Here is a 15,680-nt window from a genome sequence, read left to right as displayed (position 1 = left end):
GCCAAACTGGGTAGGATTCAGTGTCTGTAGGTCCCCAATATCTTTATTTATGAGGTCCATGATGATCCTTTCCATAGCTTTGCAGACCAAGCTAGTCAGGCTTATGGGGCGATAGTTTCCAGGATCCGTTGAGGCACCACCTTTGTGGAGAGAGACCACTGTTGCTGTATGCCACTCTTTGGGTACATATCCTGTAGTAAGGCTGAGATTGAACAGTAGTTTTATGTTTGGGTTTAGCTCTTCTTGGAGTTCATGTAGGATGCAGCCCAGGACACCGTCTGGTCCCATTGATGCTGTGTTTTTTGCTTTGGAGAGGGTGGCTCTTACCTGAGCATCTGAGATGTCAGGGGGGCAGCACTCTGCTGGGATAGATATTTGCCCTTTTGGTGGGGAAGGGGGGGGGGTTTGCGCTGAACCTGTCAGCTAGGATGTTGGCAATGTCTGTGGGTTCGGTGTATTTTTCGTCATTTTGTACTAATTCTGAGCATATCTGGGAATTCCCACCCAGGTTCCTAACATAACTAAAGAAAGCCTTGTGATTATCCTTAGTGTCCTGTGCAATTTTTCTCTCAAAGCTGGCCTTAGACGATTTAATGAGTGCCCATAGTTTTTTGCTAGTACTGATCAGAGATGCCTTCCCTTTTTGGGATTTTGCTCTATCATGTAGTAGATTCCTCCTTCTAGTGTATAGTTTGTTTATGGCTGAGGTCCACCAGACAGGACGCCTGCCTTTGGAGGATTGGGTCTTGGTTTTATTTGGGATTGCATGATCCATGCATTCCTGAAGGTGTTCATAGAATGTGTTTATAAATGATTCTGCAGTCTGGGCCATATTTTCCACAGGCCCAGGGGCTTTGAAGGATTCCACCTCGGTTTTGAGAAGTGTGAAATTTGATTTTGAGAAGTTTTTCACTGTGGTTTTCTGGGCAGGGGGTGGGGTCGGGATGTGAATATCCAGTGAGATTAGTTTATGGTCTGATCTTACCAGTGAGGGATACACTTCTGGTCTGGAGTATAGAGCTCCCATATTGGTGATGATCAGGTCCAATATGTTTTCCCCTCTTGTGGGAGTGGTAACAAGTTGTTCCATAGCATTTGAGTTTATAAATTCTAGGAACCTTTGGGCTAGGGTGTTGGAGCTAGAATAATGCTCCCAGTCTATGTTTGGGTAGTTGAAGTCGCCCAATATAATGGTGTTTGGAGAGACCTTCATATTTTCCAGTGTTCTTAGGAAGGCTGAGTGGGGTTCCTGGGTTTGGGAGGGTGGTCTGTAGCAGGCTATAAACTGAAAGGCAGTTTTACCCACTGTTAGTTGCACATGGATAATCTCTGATGCTTCGTGCTGTGCCACCAACTTGGAGCTGTGGGTATCTTTGATGAATATTGATACTCCCCCTCCTTTTGTGGTTCAAATATTAATTTCTTAAATTTTCTGATTTCCAACATAAAACGCCGAACACCCAGCACACAGAGCAAGGAAGGCCACTCCTCTAGTGTTGCAGCTACCTTTTGCAACATGAGCAGCACTATTCAAGGAATTGTTTAACGTTATTGTATACAAGGATGTACTTGCACTAGTTGCAAGTACCACATTTTGTGGTCCCATTTCGTAACCTGGCCCTGGACAGCTTTGATCTTTTAAGAATATTTTTAATGCTCTTAGCTCTTTTGTAAATAAACATTGGTTCTATACCAACAATATTTTTAATGTATATATCACATGTAAGGATAGACAAATATTGATTAACAATTCTTTCTACACTTTTGGAGCCTGTATAATGTTGTAAAATCAAGGCCCTATTCTATTTAAACCTTTAAGTCAGCTTGGTAATCCCTTGAGCTTAAAGGGGAAAGGGTCGGGAGAATCATTGATAGTCTTTGTAGTCACATTGTTAAGTGTTACTGTCATTTAGTAACAGCCCTGTCCCTAGAAGTAGTAAAAATTTGGTGTTTAAAGCACCACCAACAAAAATTCATCAAAATAAACCAATATACAAGTAAAAAAAATATGCAAGTCGAAAACGTAAGTGCAGTATATTCTAAAATCTTGAAAAAATACGTTCTTACTTTTATTTACAAAAGAAGCATTGCTTATAAAACTTTATTTAAATCCTATATGCAGATAAAATCTAAGAGAAGCACACTTCAATTTGTTGTCTCTCTGTTTGAAAACAGGGATTAAAGAAACATGATCATTACTACCTGCGGGGGGGGGGGTGGCTTTGCCAGCATCTGAAAGCCTAGAGGAGACAGGTACAGACCATCTCTGGCAAAGCAGTGTAGCCTGTCTACCATGTCTCCCAGGCTGACAAATACTGGATCCCCTTGGACTGTAACCACAAGCTAAGTCAATTGTTGAAGTCAATCATTTTTTTTATTTATATTGTGGAATCATCCTGGGTGAAGGTATAACGCTGCTTATGGATAGAGTCATACCTGCCTAGGACACGGAATCTAAGAGTTCAGTCATGACTCTCTTCATATAGTCCTAAGTGGTACATCTGAAGTCATTCACCCCCACATGGACTATGACAGAGTTATAATGGTGCTTGTTGTTGAGTGACTTGACTGCATGTGTGACATTATGGATCCTGGCACCTGACAGGCAGATGACCATGACATTCTCCTTTTCCAGCCTGGTGAGGGGGGCATCTGTGTGTCTCAGTACTGAGTCACCTATGACCAAGACATTTTTTGCTTTAGGGGCTTATTTGCTGAGACACTGGTGTACGTGTTATTATGTGTAGTGGTTTCTATTTCCATAACAGTGTGTGCAAGTGGTTTATGTTTGGGAGGGCTCTGATTTTTAGGTAGGCTTCTAGTGAGTACCTCTGTGTGTGTGTGTTTATGTGCTGTGACCTCATTTTGTGTGAGACGTGAAGTGTGTGTGTGTGCTGACAACCTGTTTGATGTCTGGTTTGTTGTTCTATGAGTGAACTGATTCCAATTTCATAGTGTAATTACACTTCTCACATAGGGTGTTTGTTTTAGGAGTAAGTGGTTGTCAGTATACATGAGGCGATTATTACATTGCCTCAGGATGCCCATGTCAAAAAGGCTGGCTGGTGAAATGATGGGAAACTGCCCATCCATTATAGAAGGTTTTCACTGTATGTACTTTTAGGGAAGAGATTGGGCTAGCTTGACCAGTTTTTGTGCTAGGACTAACAAAGGTGCTTGTTCTATTGAAGGCTATGGATGATAAGTGTGGCAACACTGCTCATTGCACAGAGAGTGCAGTAGGGAATCTTGGGAGGGTTCCACTGACAGATGTCTAGGGAAAACATGAGTTTCAAAATGCTTATGTCTGTAGAGTGTGCCCCTAACCTGTTCTATGGTGTGATGTAATGCATAAATGCGAAGCTTAAATACAGGTGAAATTAAGACACTTTTAAGATAATTTACCAATTGAAAAACACACAATGAACCTTCCTCCAGCAATACCCACCTCAAACATGGCTGAATCCACACTCTTCTGTCACAAGGGTGCAGGGGAGCCATTCGTAATGTAAGATGGCTGGTTTACTGGTCAAGGGTATCAATGCCAGGCTAGATTCAGCAGGTCTGTATGTAGCCTATGTATCAGAACAGTGCAAATACACTTATCATCCATAGCCTTCAATAGAACAAGCACCTTTGTTAGTCCTAGCACAAAAACTGGTACCACTACACATAATAACACGTACACCAGTGTCTCAGCAAATAAGCCCCTAAAGCAAAAAATGTCACGAAAATTACAACTTGAACTTAGAACTCACCATTGTATGGCACTGAAAGGACTAAATTGGTTAGAACTGCCACATCAACTAACATATACACAACTTCTTACCACCTATAAAATTATCCAGCATCCATATGCCAGTCCATCTCTAAAGAAAAACATTCTACAGTACTATGTTCCCAGTCAGTTATTGCTATCCAGTGACAAAAAGCTTCTGTCTGTCTACAAACCTAGCAAATCTTCTGGGCATTGCCTGTACTTCTACAAGTTTGCTAAGGCCTGCAACTCCTTTCCTGTATCCATCAGGCCTATACCCTCCCTCCCATCTTTCAGAAGTACTGTAAAAACTTCCTTGGTAAAATATGGCTCTTTTTTTGCTGATAGTAATGTCCCACTAATGTCAAAGTGCACTTGAACAAAACTGCACTTTCGCGAAAGTCATTAAGTCGAACAGGACATTTCCTGCACTGTGGTACAGTAGTGATGGACCTTTGGGTTAGGGCTTGGGTTAAGGATAGTGGATTGCTAGTAAGGCTATCCACTATCCTTAACCCAAGCCCTAACCCTAAGGTCTGTGACTACTGCACCACAGTACAGGAAATAGGTCTGTAACTACTGCTCAGTGGAGGAAATACAATTTCCTGCACTGTGGTGCGGCAGTCACAGACCTTAGGGTTAGGCTTAGGTTAAGGATAGTGGATAGCCCTACTAGCTATCCACTATCCATTACCCAAGCCCTAACCCTTCGTTCATTCTAGTGACATTCATGAAAGTGCATTTTCGGTGAAGTGCACTTTTGAGTTAGTGGGACACTACTATCGTATTTTGAAATAGTGTAATTTCGATCTACGGTAGTAGACCCATATATATATATATATATATATATATATATATATATATATATATATATATATATATATATATATATATATGGGTTTACATTTAAAATGCCAAGGGAAGTTTCAGCGACCACATGTTGTCGAATAATGGTTGGCCGTCCCATGTTGCCAGTCCTTCAATTGGACGATTCCCATTTCAGCAAATGAAAGATGAGGTTAGCCTTTTAACTAGAGATTGCAGTACATTGGCAATCGGGAAATTTGCCCTTTTCCCCACTGTAGTGAGATCTCGGAGCTGGAATATATATTTTGATGGGGGTGTTGGGGGATGATTCTACGAATGTTGAAAAATGTCGAATTCGCAAACGGAAGTGTGTTTGCGACATTCTGACCTTATCAACATTATGCGTTCAACCTTTTAGTCAACATTTCACGTGGTTCTTTCTTGTGAATGTTAACTGTATGATAGTAAACCATATATATGTGTGTGTATCTATGTATATCTATATAACAGTATATGTATGTATATATATATATATATATATATATATATATATATATATATATATATATGTGTGTGTGTACGCGTCGTATATATAATGTGTTTATGTACACAAACATGCATATATATATATATATATATATATATATATATATATATATATATATATATAGACATGTATGTATAGTATGTGAGTGTGTATTTATATATATGTTGTTATTTATTAGCATAGATCTCGATCTGCCTGCCTATCTGAAAGTGTGCTTTTTTTTTTTAAAGAGAATTAATGGTTTGTATGTTTTGTCATTTATGTATTTGTTTATTTATGTATTTTGACAGTAACAGGGTTAAGGATGTATCTCCTTTTCACCACTGTAGTGCGATTTCAGATCTGATTGCAAGTAGTGTGATGTATGGGGGAGGGGATGGGATGTTGCCCTCAGTGACGAAACAAGATACTGACAGCCAGGTAGCTGGAAGTTTGTAAATAATTATATGTCATTGGTGACTATCAAAATGATTTATACAAGATGCTAGTGTTGCAAATTTATTAGAACTGTATGTCATGTGTGTATCAAACTGCTTGTATAGACGCGTGTGTTGAAAAGGGTATTTCCAAAGTGCTGATACCACAAACAGAAAAACAAAGAGAAAATACCACGAATAACAACCAATATACAGAAAATGTATTACTTAGTGCCTTGGCTATTCAGCCTTCAGAGAGTAAAAAATACATTATTAACATGACCAATATATACAGATAAAATTAACAAAACACACCCACTGTTGATTAGATTAAATTAAATTGCATATTTCCACTCACAATCCTTGTTTAACCCTAGTGGTTCCAATGTCTTAACTTTAAAATATATGACGTTTCTTTTTTACGAAGTTTAGTATTTAAACTATCAAGTTCACCCAGAGATACCTCAACCTTTTCCAAACCACAACCCTGAATACAATCAGGGGTAGAATCATGAAAATAAAAAAAATTGACTGCCTAAAGGGCTGTCCATTTTAACATTTTTTTATATCTCTTAGGTGTTCTTGAAAGCATACCTTGAAACTTCTACTAGTTTCACCAATATAATATTTATTACAACTACACTTTAAAGCAGATATAACCCTACAAGTGTTACATTTAAAATGACCTTTTACCACATTTTTACATACAGAACATTTGCCAAATTGCACAGTACCTGCAGGTGTTGACATATTCCTGCTAATTTCCACAATAGGTAATTCAAAATGGTTATGTACTACCATGCCTCCTAAATTTCTTGCCCTCTTATAAGAAATTTGTAACCTTTTGGGCAATAATGAATGCAATTCCTTATCTCTAAATAACATAGGCCAAAACTGTTGTGCCATATTAACAACTTTGTTACTGATGACATTAAAAGTAGTTGCAAAGAAAACATCATTAATATGTGTTCCATCATTGCCTATATAGGAACTAAAAGTATTATCAGGCCTAAGATAAGCCATATCCCTGTTATTAATTTGAGTATTGGGCCACCTTAATTCCATTATTTTAGCTTTAGCCTCTACAACTAATCTGGTATCATAACCTTTTAACCTTTATGTAGAAACATTTTTTCTGATTCCAACATTTCCTTCTTAAATACTCCATCTATATTACAGTCTATGTATTCTTAAAAAATCATTGTATGGTAAAACTTACATTAAATGATCTGGATGACAACTGCTTCCATATAGGAGATGATTTCTCTGTTCAAATTTATTATATAACCCAGTATTTAGTTGATTAAGCTTAATATCCAAAAATTTGACTTCCATCCCCAACTGAATGCTATGAGATTGTAGGCCCATAGTGTTTGTTTGTAAGTCATCTACAAACTGAGAGGCCATATCCATGGGGCCGTTACATAAAAAAATAAGATCATCTATAAATATTAAATACAACAAAACCTGTGACCCATAAAAACTATGACGGTATATATTGTCAAACTCAAATTTGCTCATAACCAAATTGGCATACATGGGGGTGAATGCTGCCCCCATTGCAGTTCCTTGCAGTTGATGGAAAACTTCCCCATTAAAAGTAAAAAAAAAATTTGTTAAACAAAATAAAACCAAATCAATCAAAAAACATGACATAGGGGAATCACCTAAAAAATGGAACAAAGCCTCAATACCAACATTATGTTTATTTCCAAAGTGCTGTTTGAAATGTAGCCACAGTGTGTTCTACTGGAAGAGAACAGAAATGTACATGATATTTGTTGCTGTTTAAATATATCTATATATTTTAAGAGTGGAAACTGGAATACAGTTAACGTTAGAAAAATAATTGAAATTAAATTACTTTATGGCTAGGCCATAAAATATGGCACCTTTCTGTTTTCAATACAACAAGAGACACAATGTCTGTACTAGGAAACTTTCTGTATTGTCTTTAGGGTGAAGTAATTTCTAGTCTTGAAAGCATGAAGGAATGCAATTGTTTTATGATTTCCAGCATCTGCCAGAGATCTAAGGAGATACCCTTCTCTGTATATTTTTATTGGTAGATGCTAAATACTGCCAGCTCCATCAATGATTGCTTGGCCAGGGAACTACCAGTCATATAACAAGAAAGTATGTCATTCTGCAAGTTATCCCAGTGTATGTATTTTTCTTGGACCTGACAACAACTAGAAGATCCATTCACCACATCTGCCTTGCTCTGTTAGTAAGGTCCTAGGTGATAGTATAATTTTCTTAGATTCAGTCAGGAATATAGTAAAGCTTAGTTTAGATATTTTTCTTTATTTATTTGAGACTGTTCTGCAATGTTGTTCTAAATATTTCCTGTGTTGTTGAACTCTGATGTCACTTTGAATATGTATTTAGTATTATCTTGTTATTTTTTTATTTATTATTAAATATATTTAAACCTTACATTGTGGCTGATCTGTGTAGAGATATTTAAGTTTTGAGTGTGCTTGCATATTTATTTGGTGACACTGTGTGGGCCACTCCTAATAGCCTTGCTCTTGGTCAAACTAGCATTTGCATTAATATTAATAGTACACAGTGAGATTGGACACTCTTTGTTAAGGGCCATGATAAGGGGTTGACTGGTGGCAGAGGTAACTACCTTATAGTCTAGGCAGAAGGGTGCATAGACAGTAAACCTGTGCCAGATTTCCCCAGGTGTGTGTGTGTGTGTGTGTGTGTGTGTGTGTGTGTGTGTGTGTGTGTGTGTGTGTGTGTGTGTGTGTGTGTGTGTGTTTGTATAAAACAAACGTCAAAGAGTGTGTGTGTCAGCTACATGGGCAAGGACATGAAGCAGTGGTGGAAAAGAGAGAGTGTTGGAGGTCTTAACTTGGTCACTTAGCTGTGCCATTGGGGAGTCTTATTGTGGATCTGGAGAAAGAGTGAGAAACCAGGCCTGGACTGGCTGTGGTCCCTGTGTGCTGTTAAGGGAAATTGCAGTTGATGCAGAGAGTTTCATCTGTAAATTGTGTGTGTGTGTGTGTGTGTGTGTGTGTGTGTGTGTGTGTGTGTGTGTATACTTGTCATCTTCCCAGTGAACTTCTCCCACCGGTGCCAGTGGTGAGGATTGAGGCTACTTGATTACTGGGCTAGTAGTGGAGCATCACATGCTCCCCTTTAAAAATACTTGTTTTTCTGTGGTTTTGTGGGTTTCTAATAGACAGTCCATCGATGCAAGGTGGTCAATGAAATTTTATTTGGCAGAAGAAGGTGTTGATATTATGTAATATACTCATATATCTTTCTGTCTCTCTTTCACTCTTGTCTGCCTCCCTCGCTCTCTCTCTCTCTCTCTCTCTAAATACACTTATCTAAACTCATATATAATTTTATTTTTGTTTACCAAGACAGAGCACTGAACCACATAGATGTTTTCTTCATGAAGCTCTTTATTAACAGTCCATAACCTTAATCTTCTGTTAACTGCTAGACAACACAAGCTCATGTATAAATATACTAATGCATGTTAGCACACACTCACATGCATGTAATCACTTGCACATTAGTTTATATGTGCATCTGTAATTCCATGCATCTTTTCAATATCTGTGTATTACATCAGTATTACACTTTACCATTATATTACCTTGTGTCTTTTGCTTTTTTATTCCATTTCAGACTACTATGAAACAGCTGAATGTGTTTAGGTACCTACCTTGCATCAATAAGATAAATAAAAATTCAATGCATCTCAACAACTGTTGCTGTACATCTGAAGTTTTGGTCCAATAAATGTGTCAATTGTAAGCAACCCATTTCACTCGTGAATAGCTTTGTATTCTTTCGATTTATTTAAAAAACTGTATAGAACAGTGAAAAAGAATACCCTGCACTTGTGTACATCATATATATGGGAATACATACCTCAAAAGACCCAAATGTTGATAGTCAAAGCATCGACTGTAAAATGTTGAAAAATGCTGAAACCCTCACGCAAGTGCTGAGAAAGAACCTCAGCTCCTGCAGTTGTCTTCTTAAAAATAAATAAATAAATAAAACATAATTTTATTGCATGTGGGCATCATCCCACTGCATACCCCCTTATTAGGGGCTGCATCCCCCTTGCCCCCTGCTACTTATATATGTACTCACTCCAAACCTGCACAATCCACGAGGAAAGGGAATATTCCCATATTGGGGTTTTGTTGATTTCACACACCTGTCAACCATCTGTCAATTAAACAAATACTGATCACTGAGCATTTCAACCAAATGCCCATGTATATCTTATATGTATCTATATATCTATCTATATATCTATCTATATATCTATATATATATATATATATATATATATATATATATATATATATATATATACATCTATAGCTATATCTTTATCACTATATACAGACATATAGATATATAGATATAGATAATATTTGGAAGCATAATAATTTGTCAATGTGCAGAAATATTGGTACGTAAATCATCAAGCTCAAACGGTAGAAACAAAAATCATCAATCCACAAAAGATTAAAAAATCCCCTAAACCATTGTTTAAGTGGGGTGGTGGCAAGTCCCACTGCTAATTAGATATATCAAATCCGTGACTGCACTACAGTAAAGCAAGGTTCAACAAGCTGATTACTTACTGGCTTTCTCACTTATCGAAGAAGGGACACTTTTGACAGAAAGTTGTGTACCTATATTTCTAGGGTCCCTATTAAATCAGCAAATGCTTAAAATAGCAAACGCTGTTTAATTGACCCTCTTTTCTCAAAATGGTGAAATCCTGAAAGCACAGAACAATGATTTTTTTCCCAGGGGAAAAAAAAAAATCACTGGGCCGTTTTCAGGACTTTGCCATTTCCTCTATTTTGGTTTGATCTCGAAGTTAGTATATTTACCTGGGGGGGGGGGGGGTTGTGTTTTTTTTTTTTTTACGGAACAGCAATTTTTTTCCCTGGGGAAAAAAATCGCTGTTCCGTGTGTTCGGCATTTTGATGTTTCGAGATATTAGAGTTGATTGTACAGTGTTTGCTATGTTAAGCATTCACTGATATAATATAGACCCTATATATATATATATATATATATATATATATATATATATATATATATATATATATATATTTATTTATTTATTTATTTTCAGAGAGAGAGAGATAGAGAGAGAGAGAGAGCTGTCCCAGAAGATCAAGGTTTAAGAAATTCAAGTAGTCAAATCCATATGAGCGACTTTCTGAAATGCTGATCAGGAATAAACAACAGCAATCCATGTTTTTGTAGAAGAGCAAGCTCTCCCTTTATCCACCACAAGTGGAGGTACTGTGTCCACCACACACCTAGAATATTATGTATACTAACTCTGAGATCACACTACATTGATGAAAAGGCTAAATTCTCTGGTCCCCACTGTATTGCAATCTCCATAATAAACCTTTGATGTTTTGGAAAGACGATTAAATGGTCCTGGCCATATGAAGTTTAAATTTCTGAAACACTGATCTTCCGAAGGGACCTAGATATAGATATAGATATGTGAACTAAATTTTACCTGAAGTATTTCTGTTGTTATTGTCCCTGTATTTATTGCTATCATCATATTTTTTGCCATCCTTGTTATGTTTTTACTGTATCACCTCAGGTTTAATGCCAGCTACCTGAAGATCCTGTCTTTTCACCTCTAGTAATCTGGAATTTTGTGAATTCTGTCCTTGATGATTATTAAATTATTTTACAGCTTGCAAACTTTTGTCAGAAGAGGTATCAAACATATTTAAATCACTTTCTGCATTACTTCAGCTACTGAGACAAAATGAACACCCATAAAGCAGCCTAAGCTGAAATTAGTTACCACTCATGCTAGAAAAAAATACTGTTTGAATCATACAATTGAGATGAAGACTATTAGCTCTTATGTGGGAGTTGAACCCAAGACCTCCAGAAAATATTTTGCCAAAATATGATTAATTATAAATACTGTAAAGAGATCGGTATTTTAGTAACTTAAGATTTTTTTTTCTGTTGTAGAGCAGTGTGACAGAGTTATTGAAACTAAAAGAGATGGCACTGAAATGAAAACACCACAGTCATCAAATAACAATCAAAGCACAGAAACCAGGACACCAAACCAAAATACCTGGGACACAAACACTGACGGTGACCTCATCAGAAGTAAGTATGCAAAAATAATTCCATGCTGTTACTTTTGTTTGAACTGTACCATGAGGGCCCTAATAATATTTACTTAATGTGATTTAAATACCAGCTATAATTATGATGTAAGTATGAAGCAGGTCTGTCGCACAATCATCACAGCATGGAGACTGCAAGCAACTGATTAACTCCTGTAATTTATCTGTTGTTAAAGACAGGAATTCCAGAGTAATTATGTTATATTCTATGTAAAGTTCCCATGAAATTTAAGTTTTTTGCTTTATAATTATACCAAGTGCCATGCTAATATAGTGTACTCAGTCCTTTAAAACATTTATCAATAAACCTTTTACATGAACAAAAACACATTTTTCCAATTTATGTGTAGAGAAGTATGAACGCAATGCAAAACAAGACTGATATGGATATTAAATACCTGCTTTTAATGTAAGAATGCATCGACCTTTACTTTCATACTTAGCTGGTATTGTAAATAAAAAAAAGTCAGTAATGCTGAAATCTTTATCAATGGCAATGGAGTGGTATAAATAGTACTGGACCCAAATTAGGGACACGTTTTATGACATACATTAACTAAAATAAGAATGTGCCATTTACAGTTCTGTTTGTAAAATGTTTTAAGTTGACTTTTCAGCAGGACATGTTCAAAATACTTTGGATAAGACTTGGATGGTCATTTGATGTTATGGTCTTAGGATTTTGATTTTAAAGATTTTAGTCTTAAAAGTGTGATACTAAGCTTAAGCATTTGGATGGTGCAGTAGTGCAGTGGTAGCATTGCCGCCTCCCAGCAAGAGGTTCTGTGGTTCGGTTTTTGGCTGGAATGCCTTCTGTGCGTAGTCTGCCTGTCCTCCCTGCATTTGTGTGGGTTTCTTCTGAGTGCTCTGGTTTCTTCCCATGTTCCAAAGACGTGTGTGGAGTGTTTCTCCCTGGGCCTCTGATGAAAATTTGCTTCTTACCAAGTTGGAATTTCCTGGTAAACAAATATTAAATAAAATAAATAGATGAGCATATATGTATATATAATATATGTGTGTATTCATATATTTATATGTGTATGTTTCTATGGCAAATGAATAATACATATATATGGATCTAGGACACATGCTCAACTAGCATATGTCCGAATCACAAAACATCGAACAAACAGACACAAAAGTGCTTAACACTGACAAGTGCTTCCGTCTATGTGTAGTTCAAAAAAAGAAATCTACATTTCTGCAGGGGGGCTTTGCCCCCTTGCACCCCCCACACCCACCCTACTTTATTATTCTCACTCCAAGATTGCACTACAGTGGGGAAAAGGGAATTTTCCCTTACCCGCACTGTAGTCCAATCTACAAAACAGGCACGCATAGAGGGAAGCACTTGTGATGTTAAGCGCTTTCGTGTATGTGTGTTCAATGTTTTGTGATTCGGACATATGTTAGTCAAGCATGTGTCTGGATCCCAATCCCATATAGATATATATATATATATATATATATATATGGTTCTACCTGACATAGTCGAAACCACACAACACCGACAACCATATATATATATATATATATATATATATATATATATATATATATATGTGTGTGTGTGTGTGTATAGAGAGGGCGAGAGACAGAGGGAGAGAGAGAGAAGGACACACATATACATATACATATACACACACACACACACACACACACACACACACACACACACACACACACACACACACACACACACACACACACACACACACACCTAAACAGCAACATTAGAAGCAGAAAATACTTAGTGCAGTCAAACTTCTTGAAGGGCAGTAACTCATAGGTTTGACACACAAGCACAAGGTGCAAAGCCTTTAATTGTATTGTACAATCACTGCTGAAAGGTATCTACAATGATCATAGTAATGCAGACTTCATTTTGGATAATTTACAAGGAGACCAAAACACATAAATGTAAAAGAGATGTTGACAGTCATAAATGCTCTCAACTATCTCAGTCATATATGGTCCCCAAGAACATTATAAATGATTATAGATAATCTCACAGTTATGAGAAACATCAATAAATGGGGGAGGGGCAGGTGTTACTCTGTGTGCAGACTAGTCATGGTAGACCTCATATTATAGTTTTTCAACACAGTCTCACTCTGCAGGCATCTTACATTCCATCAGAGCAAACGTTTTTGTCAGACAAGCTTGGCAGGACTATGATAGAACTTTTCAAATGAAAACTGTATCCAGGGTCTTACAGGAATTGATCCAAGTGTGGAGAGCACTTCAAATTGATCTTTTTTCCTTCCAATCACCACAGTCAGTTGACAAAAATGTTGCTCAAGGACTCCATGCTAGAAGGCCTGGAAAACAGATGCTTTTAATTTTCCTTTGACAGGAATGTTTCTGTATGGTTTTCAACCAGTTCCACTAATATCCATGTTAAATCTAAAGATTCAGAAGAACTCTGTAAAGGTCATTGTGGTGACTCACTTCTGGCCGAGATGATAGAGGTTCACGTCTTGTTTGGAAATGACCAGTTATAATTATCAAAGTTTCCTCACAGAATGGACATAATCAAACAAGACAGGGAGTATTTGCTACATCCCATATTCAAACAACTATGACTAACTTCCTGGATATTAGAGTCTTAATATATTTTAGGGACCTTTTTGTGAGGACATGTAGCAGGTATTAAATGAGGCAAGAAATCCTGCTGCTAAGAAACAATGTAATACGAAATGGAAACGATTTTCTAATTGGTAAAAAATGACAGTTTTAAGGCTGGTGTTTCAATGTTTCTCAGATATCTGTGTGAATTATTATCATCTGGCCAGTATTACTCCTCCTAAAGGCACATTTGTTGGCCATTTCAGCATGTATTCCCCTGGACTGCCCCCCAAGTGAAAATGTTTCTAAAAGGGGTATTGCTTATCAGGCCTCCTAGAAAACAAGTAGCTCCACCTGGGTAATCTTAATTTCTGTCTTGAAAAAACTACCTCTTGCCCCATTTGAACCAGCTCATCAGGTTGACTTGTGGTTTATAACATGGAAAAGAAGATTGCTCTGACTTCTTCAAGCAGAGTTTCTGATTTGCAAGCTCTCACAGTGGTGCAGCTGTAGCTCATTTTCCACAAAGATAGGGCTTCCTTAAGAACTAATCCTTCCTTTATGCCTAAAGTGGTATTCGAGTTTACTTTGAGCTATCCGCCACCCTGTCTTTTTTTCCTAAACCAAAAAATGAGAGAGAAAGGACCCTCCATACTCTGGACGCCCACAGACAACTCAGATACTTTCTTGACAGACTTAAATCTATCAGGAATTCTGAGCAATCATTCATTTCTAGTGAAGGAAAGAAAAAAAGCAAAACTTGTTTCAAAGCAGGCTATATAAACAGTTGTCACACGTTAGTACCTTTGTACCTACCACGACAGGGGAATTATTTGCAGGGTCATGGCTCAATCTGCAAGGGCCATGGCTTCATCTGTGGATTTTTGTAAAGGGGTGGATTCTAGAAGTATTCTAGAAGCCACAACTTGATTCACTGTATATATACCTTTACAAAGTAATACAAGTTCGATTCCTTCACAAGGTCTGGGACAGGCTTTGCTAGGACCACTCTTGAGGGTTACTGATCCCTTATTCTTCCTCTTCCCTGAAAAATCTAAGATATGGTAATCTAACCATATAGCTTAGACTACCGCAGGAGTGATCAATACAATGAACATAGTACAGATGTAAACTTACCATAGCAGTAGATGTTTGAATGATCATTGCTGCAGTACCCGCGCCCTCCCTCTCACCATCCCCCTATTTTTTATGTGTTTTTTTTTTTTTTTTTTTTTTGCCAGTGGGAGGACTGTTGTTTTCATTTTCTTAGCACTGACCTTTTTAGGGGTCTTTCTCAATTGGAATGAAAACTCTGAAGGGCTTGGTTTCTAGACTACTCTTTTTTTTTCACTTCTCCATAAGCTGGTTAACAGTCTGCGCTCATGAAAGGTGCCATTAAGCTTTGAAAG

General features: G+C 37.3%; 1 protein-coding gene across 1 annotated transcript in view; it reads left to right on the top strand.

The window, feature by feature from the left end:
• The first annotated feature begins 11,538 nt into the window (after positions 1 to 11,538).
• Positions 11,539 to 15,680, top strand: part of MDFIC (MyoD family inhibitor domain containing) — a 302,611-nt gene continuing 298,469 nt past the window's right edge. Inside the window, exon 1 of the mRNA XM_044088698.1 lies at positions 11,539 to 11,683. Coding sequence (XP_043944633.1) covers positions 11,584 to 11,683 — 100 coding nt within the window. The 5' untranslated portion in view covers positions 11,539 to 11,583. The remainder of the gene's footprint in view (positions 11,684 to 15,680) is intronic.

This window comes from Protopterus annectens, chromosome 11.part0, assembly GCF_019279795.1.
Source record: "Protopterus annectens isolate FY-2018-M chromosome 11.part0, PAN1.0, whole genome shotgun sequence".
Classification (NCBI taxonomy): domain Eukaryota; kingdom Metazoa; phylum Chordata; order Ceratodontiformes; family Protopteridae; genus Protopterus; species Protopterus annectens.
This window is presented reverse-complemented; position numbering and strand designations above follow the sequence as displayed.